Genomic DNA, 15,558 nt, shown 5'->3' on the forward strand with positions numbered 1-15,558 from the left:
AAAAGTCTGTTATTTGCCTTTAAATCATGTAACATTTATCCAATTTCAATTAAAAAAAGGTGATTTATCTTCAATATATATCAATTATAAAGTATACGTTCCACTACCAGATTGGTCAACGGGATTGAATACTTGAAGAAGTTTCAAAAGTATTGGTTTCTCTGGTTTGGAATTATTTTTTATGAAAACTGAGTATTTAACGAAGTTTTGCAGAAGGTCACGTGTGTCTTTACTGATTAACTAGAATACCACTAGAAGTGCAACACGTACAACACAGTACGGATAATACAATAATACATTTGGATCATGTACATTTTGTAGTATGAAAATACAATTGTAGACAAAAATCATGTTTAACAAGTTAAAAGTTTATTCAGCAGTGTGACCACAATGGAATATCTATCACAAATCATTAATAAATTTCAGCAGTTAATTTTAGAAATATGAATTCTTCACAGAAAATTCAAAATTTCCGTTATACTTATCACAGCAAGATAAAAACTGAAGTTCTGTTCTCAAATAAGTTATCCTTAGTGAAATACTGATGACAAAATATGTCACACAAAATGTCCTTGCACGCGCTAGTCGACTCTTCAGTACGTGTCTGTATATACGTGCGTGTCAGTATCATCTTAACTCGCCAATGTAACTTTTGATACATCTCGACGAAAAAAGGAAAATACTGAACATAATTGATTCTTGACAAATTAAAATTGAATTCCACTAACTGGAAAGATAACAAATGCTTTCCCGTTAACAACTTGGCACCGATTATGGAAAATGTATTTGAACTTTTAATATATTTGCGGGTAAAGCTTGACATTTACATAAGACTTTTTGAACTTTTCCTTAATGTTTAAAATGATGATTTACTCACCTAAAAATATGCAGCAAACATTCTTCAAATAATACTTACATGCTTTTACATTTATTTAAAAATACAATTTCCGAAATATGTAAATGTAAATGTTTATACTGATTTAGTGTTGACATGTTCTTTTTCTTTTTGAAATTTTCTTTTCAATACTAATATGGATATTTCTCATAGAAATTCATGTAGGGCAATGATAAAATTAATTGAAACCATAAAACCTTTGTATAGCGTAGATTACAGTATCATATCACTATACAATTATAATAATTCCATAAGGCAAAGAAAACAAAGATATGGTGAGGTATAGCATACCAAATTTCACCTTAATATGTGTCGGACAGATGTAAAAGACAGGTGCGAGATAGTGCAAAATTGAGCAAAAACTAAATAGAAAGCTATCAAACGGACGTATGTCGTAATACAAAACTATAACAATGATAAACTATTTTTATTTGAATAAGAAAATAAAAGAATAAATAAACGACTACATTTATATTCAAACCAAATACTTATACAACTATATTGGTCACATGATCATATTTTTTAACAATAAAACAGAACACAATTGAATACTCTGTAACATGATTGACTGCACCACAGACTAAGGATGTTAATAAGTGTACACAAAGCTCCAACACTGAACGGTATAAGCTAGCAAATAATTAGCGGTACATTATGCAAATGATGAACAAATGCATAAAAATCCAAGGTACACATAACAAATAAAGGATAACCATGATCTATACACCAATACAACATAAATTGTGTCATGAAAAAACTCTTTATATTGAAATAATGTGATTTATCGCATGTGTTGCGGAAATAACAATGAAAGATCTTTTTTAGTTTCTTCTGTTTTTCTGTAATGTAGAGAAAAATAAATTGTCCTGTTTGAGAGGGGCAAAAAAAGAAAAAAAAATGTTTTCTTTATTTTTATGACTTTAAAAATAAGATTTTTCATAAAATCTACGACATATATATGAAATGCTTTTAATTTTATGATCCGAAAAAAAATCGTTTTTATTTGATGATGTTAACAATTTTATTTCAATTTAAATCTAGTGAGACCGGTGTATACTCTACATTTCTAACAGATATCTAAACATAGCTATAGTTATGTATAATGACACCAGGGGGCGGGCTAGTCCAACGTCTGTTGCCTTTCTCCGACTGCGTCATCCGCCGCATTGCATCCGTACCTATGAACTGGCCGCCGGCACTCCGACTGAACCCCTTATACGGAACCTGTAGAAACAAGACAACGGTAATGAGAGAAGGCAGGTAAGTATTACATCATCTATTTAAAGGCATTAGAATAGTAACTAAATAATATATAAGTAATGTAATTACAGCTACCACTACTTCTAATTTTATGTATGATATGTTAAGAGTCAATCGTCGTCACATTTATTGGCAAATCATATGTTATGCTGAACTATTAACGCAAGTTAGGAATGAGTTTACCGAAGAAAGGCAAACAGGTTACTTTAACCATTATTCTTGATTAGAAAAAAGTACATGGTATTAGAAAATAAAAAGCTTTGAAATTTAATCTAAAATATCTATCAAAAAGGATAGAAGATATTAAACTCTGGAACTATTTTGTTATTAATGTTATCAAACAATGATTTAAATGAGTTAGGATGAGTAGGGGAATACAAAAATCAATATTTTGTGTTTCAATTTTTTTTCACAGCAAATTAGCGGAAAGACCACAAAGGGTGACAGCATCGTAAAAACCTGGTTTTAGACATAAAGATGGAAATTTAACTTTGTGTTAAGAAATTACCTAAAAACACCTATTTTCACATCAAAATATTACAAAGACCACAAAAAAAGTTACAACATCGTAGAAAATTGTAGAAGAAATAAAGTTGGAAAGTTAAATTTGAGTTTTTCAATTACCTATAATACCTACAGTCAACGGTGAAGACCATTTGGTAAACTATATGTTGTGTAAACATTAAGCGCTGTGCTGTACTACGTTAATATGTAACAAACGTGGTATAAGATATGTTATATTCAAATAAAAATAAAAATGGCATGTATTGTTGAACAACAGCTGATAATTGACCATTAATATACCTTCCTTCATTTCCATGTCTCTGATACAAGTTAAATTCAGATGTTACTTTTTGCTATATTGCTTTATTGCACTACATTTGTATTTTTTGTAATTTTTATTTAACCGTGATTTTAGATTCGCTTTAGTTTGTCATAAACTTTTCATGGGCGATTTTTATGAACTTTCTGTTTGCAAGAAGATTTCTAGTAATCGAGCGTTGGACATTATTTTCGTTTTACATGTACACGTGCTTAGTTTATCGATTATACCTTTTTAATGTTTTCGCGTTAACTTGAAAGTGCTAAATGATGATAAGTTTTTAGTTTTCAAATGTTGCTATTATACATATTACAGATTATCGCAGCAGTTCAATCAAGTAGTGAAGTTATTTTCGTATGGTAAGGGATGAGCCAAATATTACATTGCGGCACTTCAATCTCTAGTGGGAGTAAATGATGACAAGGGAAACACACCAACCAGAAATTAGTACAAAGAATTGTAAGGTAAGGAGATAGAAGGGAGGAGAGATAAACAAATTTCCCCATCACCTCAAGTTACACTGCTCCGAAGTGTTTAGGACGATTTACCCTGCAACATCATCAACACCAAAAGATTTGTTGCAGAGAAATTTCAAACACAATCTCCAGTTTTGGAAATATCTCATTCTTAATCAGTTAGTTTTTACAACAACATCGTTAGTAAAAGGTTATCAGGCTAATCCAAGACAGCAGCTTACTTTCAAAAAAACCCATTTAGAAACGATGCCATTTAAAAGACAGAGTATTACATTTCAATCATTCATGCTCTTTAATTTAAAGTACAGCATCTACATCATAGTAATGAATAGAAAACTATAATAATGGAAGCTTATTTAATAAAATATGGCAACATTATCGTCTCTACAAAGTGGAAATAATCATAATATTATATATCGTGATGATCAATAAAATCTAAATATGAGAGAAATAGACATTTTAATACTTAAACGAAAGACTTTTCAATTTACAGTCGAGGTTTATACACTGTTAATTTAATGTGAAACATTGGCAATATCTGATATATCGATCTATAATTTATAAACAATTTGGCAGAACTTCTATTTTGTGCATAAATGAAGTAAATATATTGCGAAACTATTACACACTATCATGTTTTACAATGCACAATTTTATTGACATGCCATTATGTATTTCACTGTAATCGAAAACACCGCAAAAATATCCCGTTAAACAATATTCTACAAAGCAATATATTACATATTGATCTTTAATAATAATGTTAATGTCTATGAGTGATAAGCAATAAGATATATAAGACTGAACAATACTACATTATCATCTAATATGTAAGTGTAATCACACGATTCACATACACAAATGTATCTGCAAAAAGTAAAAATGTAATGTTACATTTATATTGGGGAATCATGTACGATCAATTATACATATTGGATGTGCTTGTGAATTTCTTATTAGTTCACGTGCTTGATAAACATACTTTGATTTTTTTAATAATAATTCATTTTAAACTTTCTGATGAAATTCACCATTACTATCAACACGCATACAATGCCAGGTTGTTGTTTTTTTGTTTTTATATTTAAGGTAACGTTTTAATCCAATTTCCGAAGAGATTAAGAAACTTGACACAGAAAAATCGCCCCTTTCCGATTTTTTTGATTTTTTAAATAGGAGTTTTACAATGAGAAATAATTAAGAAATTTCTATATTCCTTAGAAGAAAAATAAAAACAAAAGTCAAAATTGATATTCAAATTGCCATTGTGTATCCCAGCGGTTGAGGAAACGGTCAATTTCTGATCTACTCGGTCTTGATGTTAAAATATTTTGAGATAAAAAGTGAGTTAACTGCTTACTAAATGTGAAACCTAATTTTTATTTTTATTTGAATTAAAAAACAAAAACATTCTATTTACAGTAAAAATCATATCAATCCAAAGACACTTACAAGATGAGTCACTACTCTACTACTGAGGCTGTGCTGCGACTGCATTAGTGAAATCTAAGATTAAATCTTAAATACAAATTCATAGGTTAACTGAATCAAACTGAACATATTAATAAGTGATGATACTATCAGCTGTGACTTTACAAACATTCTTTTTGTCTGTAGAGCTGAATAACGCATATCTATCTACCAGTATAAGTAGTCTACATACGGATAACGTGAAACCCCGTTATATTCTTCATCTGGTATTTCAGACGAATTGATACGAAGTTGTTCAGACAAAACAAATAATAACTGTACATTATCATTTCTACGTATTTTTACAAATATACTTAGTAAGTGTATATAGATGTATCAATCAAATGTATGTTGATTGAAAATAAATATCTCTCAGATTATAATTCAAGGTGATTGGCATTAAAACGAACCATGATCGAAACTTTTAAATGATTTTGGAAATGAATGTATAAAGAAAAACACAACTTCACATTTTTTTCCAGAAACACAGAACTAACGTGGTTTCACTGCTGCCAAAGCTTCATCTATAAACGAACACGCAAAACCCTACGGTTTACGCGTCAAAAACTCTAAATTAACAAGAGTTAAGTGTTTACCCAATCTCAAATTTGTACCAATATCAGTAACCACTCTGAAATACACTGATATACAATACCTTCAACACAATAACTTACATTTTGTTTGCCTCTTGACTTTTTCTTGAAGATTAAATGAGTACATATTTTGATGTTACACACATCCACCCTAACATTTTACATATCAAACACTGTTACTTTGTCAGGTTGCTCAAAATCTGAAAAGGCTCTTTTGATAAAACCAATAGTTCTTGTTTTAACCGGTAATAATAATTAAAGTTTGATCATTTATCTGATGTCGTTATTGACTCCTTAAACATTTGAATATGGATGCTCTAATATCAATATTTATAAATTCATATATAATGTATGTGTATTACAGAGATGTATACATATACTGTAATCGATCGTATAAGCATCTGATCCCATATATGCGCCCTCTATCCCTTTTCTATTCCAAGCGCACATAGTGTATACTTTTTTTTGTTAAAACTTGAAATGCTCCGTTTTCTAGTGTTTCAAAATTTCTAAGCACAAAGAGTGTTTATTGGGTCAAATACAGCCAACTTTTTTCAGATTTTGGACAACAATATTCGAGAAGAGAACATAAATGTACGTAAAACCTTCCAATAACACAGCAACAACGGTCACACTATCATCCTGTAACATGCAGTGACCCAGCACAACTGTACACATACACTGTCACATGCAGACATTTCTCAGTGTTATCAACATTATAACTGTATCTAACTGGTTCTTTAGACAAACAGTTCCATTTCTTAACCGACATATTAGACCAATAAACGCTAAGCATGTTAAACACGTGATAACAAGTAGGCCACAGTGACCTAAAAACACATATCCTGCAACATGATTGATGCATTATTAATGTAGTAAGAACCATTGAATTTTGATGTCGCATTTTTTCAAACTGTCCAGATTTCCACTCTGAGAATATTGACTAAATGATACAAATTTTTTGATAACAATTGACCTTGAAAAATCAAAGTTAGATTTCACATTTAAAGATAATCCTAAATCTATCAAATTTGATATTTTTGAATGAAAAATAGATTCTTTTGTTTTTTGAAATATCAAACTTTAGATGAAAAATTAAGATTTTTTTGCTATGACTTCTAAAATGAATAGAATGTTTTTAATTTTAAAAGTTTAACTTTTAAGTAACACAGGACGTTTTGTACATCAAAATTTAAGGGTGTTGACTATGTGGAATTATTCAGCAGCTGCAGCCCAAAATGATGATAAAATGCCATGCAATCTACTGCCATGCATTGGCGGCCATTCCTGCCCATAACATTGGTATATACTGTGGAAAAGCCACAAACACCTATACCTCAGTGTAAGAGCGCTGAAACATGAAGCGAGGAGACAGAGGGGCCAGAGGTCGTCTCCGCAAGTATTTCTGTTAATAGGGTGTACATCATTTATTTTGTTTTATTTTCAAGAATATATAGTACATTTGAAGAACAATGAATCATGTTTGATCCTGTTAAAAATAATTTGAAGTTACCATTATGTATTTATGCATCTTCATTAAAAACGGGTAAAAATACAATTAAAAAAAATATGAAATTGAAAAAAATATTTATAAGATTTTGGAAAAGAACTAAATACAATTTTTGTTTGAAATTCAATTCTAATTTTTAGATTAATAAAGACATAGCAATTCTGTGCTTCGTTTAAATGAAAAAATGCTGGTCAAAATTATCTGTTTGATGTTGTATTCTCACGTTTATTAGAAAAAACAAGTTCACAGGGTCTAAATTCTAACTCCATTGCATTTTATTCTGAACTAATGATGGATCAGTGATTTTGCGAAATGATCCACAACACTGTTATAACATGGTACTGATAGATTTACAGACACACATGTTAAACATAACGTGAATACTTACGTTTATTTTGACACCCTTTTGAAGCTCAGCTGCAGTTGTTTTCTTTCCTTTGTTGATGTCGGTGGCTGGTGTAGGACTGTCGGCAGCGCCCTTTCTCCCCATGGGGCTCGGACTTCGTGATCGCCCTAATTGCATTAAATATGAAAATAATGAGTTTCATTTTTGTAATACAGGCATTTTGCATTATAAATTTTGATTTATAATACGTATAAATGCTGTGTTATATTAGCACTTACTGGCATTGATTCCCATAAATGTGAAAAGAAACCTTAACTGTAATTTATTTCCCATGACAAGCCATACACTGTCAAATTACGGTTAATCAGTTACATTTAAATGGTACATTTTGTTTTAAGAATATAAATGAATGGCACTATATTCCAACGAATTCTTTTTTATTCCTTTAACTTTGCTAAATAGAAATATTTTTTCGAAACTTTCTTAATAAAACGTTAATGTGAATTTAAAAGATCTTAACAAAGGACCATAGAAGCACAGATATGTGTATAAAAGCTGTGGAAAACAGTGATGACAATTCGTGTAATTTCCTGAATAATGTTAAACAGTTGTGTTGCGTGTCAAAGTACATGTAAGCAGACGATTTTGCATTCTGTTTGTGATACAATACTTGGCTATACAATACATACACACACCGTGAGTTTCAACTTATATGTAAATAGTTTGTATATAATCACACACTTGTAACACGTACAGTAAATCAGGTGTAAAACAAACACCCGTGGGACCTAAGAAATTTACAGTAAACTGTTTTACTGTCGTCTCTTTTCCAGCAAAATATTGACAATATCAAAAGGTCTGGAGCATTGTGAAGAGGGAAAGATACCAATTAAATATTACGAAAAGGAGGGACATTGGAATGCACAGGCCATTGCATGGCAATAAATGATTTTTATGAAAAATATTTCTTTTATCTTTCTTTTCAAAAAATTAGCGAAATTTTGAATTATTTAACTGATCATATTAGATGCAATAAATTAAAATTATACTACTTTTGTCACTAATAGTAAAGGGTTCCAAGTTCAAGTTACTTAATTAGTTTTATGCTTAATCAGTTCTAGCAGCAGAATTGTCAATCAGAGTTTATGTTTAATGGGATTCTCTACCATTTTTTTGAAGAAAAATCTTACTTCAAAATGGGAGTGAATATTACTAATTATGATATTAAGGTATACTAATATCAAATACCCCATAAACAAGTGATTACATAGATACAAAACAATATGTGAAACAATATGTGAAGCGCCAAACAAGTGGGTATCTCAGTAAATACATGTACATGAAATAATTCTGTGAACTGAGAATAAACGCAAAAACATATTTAAGTCTGTATTAATAATGAGTTCGTTTCTGTGTCATTTATATCTAAAATTTATCATAACACAAGACTTTAATAAGAATGAAATGCACTTAACACATCTATCAAAGATAAGTACCGACTGGGTTTTCGTTCTGGAAAAAGTAGTGAACAACTTCCCTTCACTACTTATCCTCTGAAAGGTTTTGCTGATCAATGATGTTTCTACTATTTTAAAGTACTCTATAAAACTGAACCTTAGTATCAACAAAACTTTTTTTTAATTAATCTCTCTTAAGGTTAGTACTTGTTACACATAATTCAGTAATGTATACGTACATTCAACAGATGTTTTAATATAAAAAAATATAGTCACCGAAAAATTGATTTCATCCGATGTTTAAATATATATAAAATAAAAACTGTTCACTTAAAATTCATTTTAAAAAGTGACAATGGAAATGAAATTGATACACAAGCGAAACATTAGTGCATCAAACTTATCATGGAGGAATGTTAATGACTGGGGGAGGTGTTCCAGATAAAACAAAATGCAGCCAACTTACGAGCCGCGCCTATAAAGGCCACAGCAGCCCCCACTTTTTGTACAGCAGATAAAATGGGAACATTTTCTGGTACATCCGGTGGACCTTAAAATACCATTATGATTTTTACTTTGCTGTCGTATTAAGGTATATTTGTGTATATTTATGTACAGTGAAATTTCAGTATTTGTTCCGTAAAATTGGGATTTTTTTTACATTAATCCCACAAAGAAAGTGTCTGGAATACTGTCCAAAACAACCCAATGTATGATGTTTGAAACAGTTCATCTACACACATTGAAAACATCTGTCGACTGCCAGTTTATAAAATAAAACTATCTCCATGACACCCAATGTTTACTTATTTCTCCACATGTTACTATACATAGGTTTAATTCTATTTCCATGCCTTAACAGTAAACTGAAACAGTTTCTGTCATTTTCATGAAAGTCCTTTAAACTGTGAAAGGAGGAAATATTTTTAAACAAAATACTACGGTAAGTTCATTTCTAACACACAAAGCACTAGACTATTAACTGAGAATCACACAGAACTAAAAGCAATCTGAAAAAAAAGTAAGCTTCAAACATGTCAGCAACCTAAATTAAAAATTGTAAAAGTCAGAGCTTTAGATGTAAGCAGTGTGTGTTAGAGCGCAGCAGAAATTGTGCTGCCTTGCCTCGTCTTCGGCCACCACGCCCACCGTTAGGCTGAGTTAGGCTGCCACGCCCACCATTAGTCTGGGTTAGGCCGCCACGCCCACCATTAGGCTGAGTTAGGCCGCCATGCCCACCGTTAGTCTGGGTTAGGCCGCCACGCCCACCGTTAGGCTGAGTTAGGCTGCCACGCCCACCATTACTCTGGGTTAGGCCGCCCCGACCTGTGTTAGTCTCATTAACCCAACTGTCAATGTTAGCACTTGATTTGTTTCTACCTGATGTCCATGACATACTGGCACTGAAAGCTCCGCCTGAGATCAAACGTCAAAGCATATCAACTTGGATTATAAAATAGATTGAAAAGCAGCAGCGAATACCCGGTAGATGAGAATATTTTGTTCTATTTATTTGTGGTTTTAGATTTTTCAGGAATAGCTAAATTCTGGCACTGCTGATAAAAGATGTATGTAAAAATAGCGTTTGTGATTTCAGATTATTTTGACGATAATTGAATGTAAAAATATTTTTCTGTATATATTAATTTAGTACAGTTGAAAATAGGTACTTGATTTCAATGCATCTTTTGATATTTTAAATGTGCACACAACATGTATGTGTGTGATACAATGACGAGGAAGACTTTGGAAGAAAAGGTACAAATCAATATCTGCCAAATGTGTATCTTATAATATTTTACGGAATTCCATTTCAAACCTAAGAAAATACATAAATAATTGAAAGAACTAAATGTTATATAAGGGGAGATAACTAGCTTGCAGCAAAGGAGCAACAGCATATCACTGCCCAGCAACCATGTTAGGGGTTCCAGCAAAACAGTGCTGTAGCTTAAATGTTTATACAAATGTGGACTTCATCCATCAAAATAGAAATATTGAAATTACAAAAAAGAAATTTGAAAATATATAATAGTTCAGTAGAAGTAACAGAAAAGAATTTTATTTTATTAAAAATTGTTAAACATTACAAATTTTACATAAAAGTGGTCTATTTATAGTAAGGAGAAATTATGTAAAATGTTAAGTTGTAAAAAGAACTTAAAAATGCAAAACAGAACAGGATATTTTAACATAAAATATCCAACATCCTCTATTTGAATGTTCTCTTCCAGCATCATAATTTTTCCATTTATGAACCATTTTTTTCAGAAATACCCACCTCCTATACGGATACATTCCTCTTTGTGACGCGCATTCCAGGCCTTCAGTTTGCATGCCTTACTGCAGTAATACACCTCTTTACACCTTGTACATGCAGACAAGCGCATGCCTACTGAGCGACCGCATTCGTAACAGTATTTGAAAATAGGCTTCCTGTAAAAAGAGAGAATGGAATATTAATGTGTTGTGGTTTACGACATTATCAGATATAGTAGAAGCCTATATTTGTTGATATTTATTTATTAATAAAATATTTATTTGTTTATACATATATGTTTAGAAATAAATTTAATAGTGTCCATGTGATCGGTACAATGAACATAAATGCACAAACTAGGAGACAGTGTAGCGCTAGCTGATGAATCGTTTGTTTTCTTATTTTTTACAATAGTCCCCCGAAATACCGTACCCGCTTTGTTCTATTGTCAACTCCACACATTGCCATGCTTTTGATAGAAACATTTTCCCTATTATATAAAACCCCGTTAATACTGCCATCTCCCGTATACTCAATCGGGAAAAAAATACATATTATAGAGCAATGAATTGACATTACTATGAAATATACAATACAACATCCCTGCCAACATAACACATGAACATTTCTACTTTCAGAGTGATTCTGATATTCAAAAGACTCTGGTAGGATACTGGCAACTAAAATCTTTCTCAGTCTGTATTATTTACATTAAATATCTGAAACTATACATTTATCAGAGATTTATTGCTATTGATATCAAAATATAATTTTAAAGTCTTCCGATGTTTCATCTTATTAGCAGGTTAACTCTGGGTTCAAAACTTACACTTGTAAGTATGCTAAATACAAGTTGACTAACCATTTGTAGGCTCAAATATTCCCCACTTGAAATATTATACAGGTTGCTATTTCCCAGTCTATAATATTCTAATACAATATTTTAAAATAGAATGTAACTACACTTTGCATTTTTGTTGACAGTTTATGATTTCATTCAACAGCTATATTTTGTACTTGCTTGCAAACTTTTGTGAGTAACTAAAAACCTTGAAGTTAGTTTCCAGCCAGTGTTACTTCTATGTATAGTTGAGTAATACACTCAACCATTATATACAAGTTTGTTTGTTAGTCATAACATTGCCAGGTTAATTCTTACAATTTCAAAATACTGAACACTTTTCTGGCATCAAATTTTCACTCTAAGAGCTAGCTCTATAAATATATAGAAATATGCAAAATCTATAATGAAGTTTTCTTTTATTCTCTTCTTGTTCACTTTTGAGAAGATGGCAAAAACCCTTCAATTCCTGAAAATTGTTTTTTCATAAACTTTGACATGCAACAGAAAAAGCACTTCTGGACATAGTGTTTAGTTAGCCTTTAACCATGTCACTAGGAATATAAAATCACTCATTAGATTATAACATTAATTCTTTTTAAATACATAAATTGTTCAAACACATATACATTTACACATTACAGTCATTTAACTTGTCTTGTTAACTAATTTTCTGGCAATTATTCAATGAAAATCAAACAAAATTTCACAAATCGTACTTAATTTTTTACTCTTGCCATATGTCTTCCAAACAAATATCAATAAATCCAATAACAAAAAATTGCACATGAAGAGGTCGAGTCCTCAATCCCTTGATTTACGACTTGTACCAGACATAAGGGGAAGGTTTAAGTTGTAAATAGAGCAAAACATTATCTAAATCAAAACATTCTTGAAACAGAAGTAGTAAAATAAGCTGTTGTTTTTTAAATTCGGTTGAAGACTCATTGACTTATCACCCGAAAAGATATGGTTAACAAGAAAAGTGTTATAGACAGTAAGGTAATTATTTAGCATGAACATCCACTTCAATCAATAACAGCACAGTCAATTTGACCAATGCAATATTTTTCCTGATTAGTATATCTTGGGATTCATCCTTGTAATCATCGGAGCAAATGCATGCATCTAATGTTGCTTTAAGTCAAATGTTTGTTAAAATGGTCAACCTTAAATTCAACAACAAACCATCAATGCTCAAATATCGTTGAAATACACATTTAAGGATTTTCTGAATTCTAATGGAAGAATTTATAATTTTAATGAAAGTGTCTATATAATGACAATGTAAAATTTTCAAACATATTATTTATCAATAAATTCTATAAAATAAAAGTGTAACCTTACAAAAGTTCTGCAAAATAATGAATTTTCAAGTATTTGTTTCTTCTCCTATCTCTATATTACAAATCCTTAACTTCGCTTATAAAATGCTTAAATCTGAACCTTTTGAATCGCAAACTAAACAAACTCAAATATAATTCATGTCAAATAGAGATGCTCTGGAATATAATTAAGTGCGGGTAGAGTGCAAAATAGGATTGAACATGTCACTTATAGATAGACCGCTGACACTGTTTGGCATGGTACTGATAATGGTGGTTGATGTTAGTTAAAACTTAAGGGTTTATTGGTAGATTAGATATTAGTGCTGGTCTAGCCCACACAGTTACAAAGACATGTAGAGGTACGTGCAGTGGACTCCAGTGATAGGAGCTCTGTAATGAGCTGGTAGACCCGTGCAAGTGGTGAATAAACTCTAGACTGGAACACAACAAAACATGGAATGCTACATCACTGCGTCAACTAAAGCTAATAATACAGGTCATATATCAGTTGTGCTTTCACTGATCATTAAAAAACTAAAAAGAAAGAAAAATACAAATTTATCAACAAAATTAGGTATCCAGGTTATTTTTACAAGATTTGAGGTTCAAATTTTTTATGAAAATAGTCTTTGATTTTACTCCCAAAGTTCAAAATTTTTCTCATGCTTTTTCTTTCTATCAGCTTCTTCAGTTGTCAGTATTTTTTTACATGTAGTGTAACATTATGTTATTATCATTTTACTCAGGTTCTCCTTGCTTTCACTAAACAATCTGTTATTATCATGATTTTTTTTTAAATTAATGAAATAATCCTTTTATCTAAATTAACTCTTTGAAAATGTAAATGGTTACCAAATAGAAAAAAAAAGTAGTTATTTCTCATTATGTATAGATTTATAAAAAAAAAAACATACACGGCTAATTTCTATTTTGAATGGACAAGAATTAAGAATTATAAAAATTAGATATGTTTATGGTATTCTGTTAAAATCCTAATGATATTTCTACAAAATAAAATCTACAAAATATCTACTGTAATGAAAAACTATTAAAAACTATAAAATATGAAACAAAAATATACATTGTAACTGAAACAAGATCATATTCAAAACTGAATTTCCAGTTACATCATTGTGTTAAAGAGAGGAAAATTATGACAATTATCCAAGTAAGAAAAAGGATAACTGAGTCGAGTCCACAGAAGACTAAACTAGCCAAGTCTCTAGAAGACTGACAGGTGTGTATTCCGTCTTTGCGTATTGCAGAGTTATCTTCTCTTGGGAGCAGGTATTGATTGTTACGTCATTGGTCTGTGTGAGAAAATTACGTCGTTTTCTCAAAAATTGATGACGTTTCTCTCACAAACAAGTGACGTAACAATCAATACCTGCTCCCAAGAGAAGATAACTCTGCAATACGCAAAGACGGAATATTCTACGATGGACTATTATCCTTGCAAGGGGAGACAACTACATTAACAAAATAGTCTGCTAATTTCAAACCTGATATTGTCTGTTTTATTAGTTTTTCTGAAGTATGACTTTGTCGACCTAGATCTCCGTTGTTTGCCAGACGAGGTGCTAGAAACGTTACAGACACAATAATGAAACTGACATGTGGGTAATGTGGTAACATTGGAGATGTACAACCAAGGGAGGGAACTTTTGATGTTACCTTAGATGTGGCCTTTTGTCATGGTGGAAATAAAAATGCTATGTGATTATTTTTCCGTTATAAAATTGAGAATTTATTGCAAAGGATTTTCTTTAATATACCTGTTATTTGACAATTAACAATTGTTTCTTAATAAAAAAAAAAAGTAGATACTGAAAGTAGAAAAGTTATATATCAGTACTTGTTTAGAAAAATACCCTTCTGTATCAAAATAAAACAAAATTTATGAAGCAGAAAATATCACGACTTGGATTAATTATGTGAAAGGTTCAACATTTTTAACAAAAAACTTGTTTACCATCATCAAAACAATAAAGAGAAAAAGACAGACGAAAGGTTGTTTTAAGAGACTACAATATCCTAGTAAATTTCAAGTTGATATATTTAGCAAGTATTTCTTAACTATGATAAGATGTAAATCAAAAGGAATAATAATATATACAATAAAATCTAAAATCAATTATTTCTTACTAAAAAAAAACAGATCCATCATATCATTAGAGAGAAATATGTTTCTAATCATAATCGGTTAAATCTGAAGCATCTTAAAGCATAAAGTTAAATCTAGCATGTAGTGATGTTTGCCTTTTGCGGAAATCGTGAGAAATTTTCAATTTAAAATAAA

At 30.8% G+C, this 15,558-nt stretch overlaps 1 protein-coding gene across 11 annotated transcripts in view; it reads right to left on the bottom strand.

The window, feature by feature from the left end:
- Window positions 1–1,861: 1,861 nt before the first annotated feature.
- LOC110449150 (ankyrin repeat and MYND domain-containing protein 1-like) overlaps window positions 1,862–15,558 on the bottom strand; it is a 35,336-nt gene continuing 21,639 nt past the window's right edge. For 2 of the 11 annotated variants that reach the window (XM_021495811.1, XM_021495809.1), the window contains 6 exons: window positions 14,762–14,839; window positions 11,112–11,266; window positions 9,956–10,246; window positions 7,416–7,540; window positions 6,854–6,922; window positions 1,862–2,119 (listed from right to left, as the gene is read on the bottom strand). In XM_021495811.1, the coding sequence (XP_021351486.1) occupies window positions 1,973–2,119; window positions 6,854–6,922; window positions 7,416–7,540; window positions 9,956–10,246; window positions 11,112–11,266; window positions 14,762–14,839 (865 nt within the window). In that variant the 3' untranslated portion in view covers window positions 1,862–1,972. Of the gene's footprint in view, window positions 2,120–3,487; window positions 3,528–6,853; window positions 6,923–7,415; window positions 7,541–9,296; window positions 9,381–9,955; window positions 10,247–11,111; window positions 11,267–13,626; window positions 13,696–14,761; window positions 14,840–15,558 lie in introns of all 11 variants that reach the window. The other 9 variants (XM_021495814.1, XM_021495813.1, XM_021495810.1 and 6 more) reach the window with 8 other exon arrangements.

The sequence above is a fragment of the Mizuhopecten yessoensis genome, unplaced genomic scaffold (assembly GCF_002113885.1).
Source record: "Mizuhopecten yessoensis strain PY_sf001 unplaced genomic scaffold, ASM211388v2 scaffold4511, whole genome shotgun sequence".
Taxonomy (NCBI): domain Eukaryota; kingdom Metazoa; phylum Mollusca; class Bivalvia; order Pectinida; family Pectinidae; genus Mizuhopecten; species Mizuhopecten yessoensis.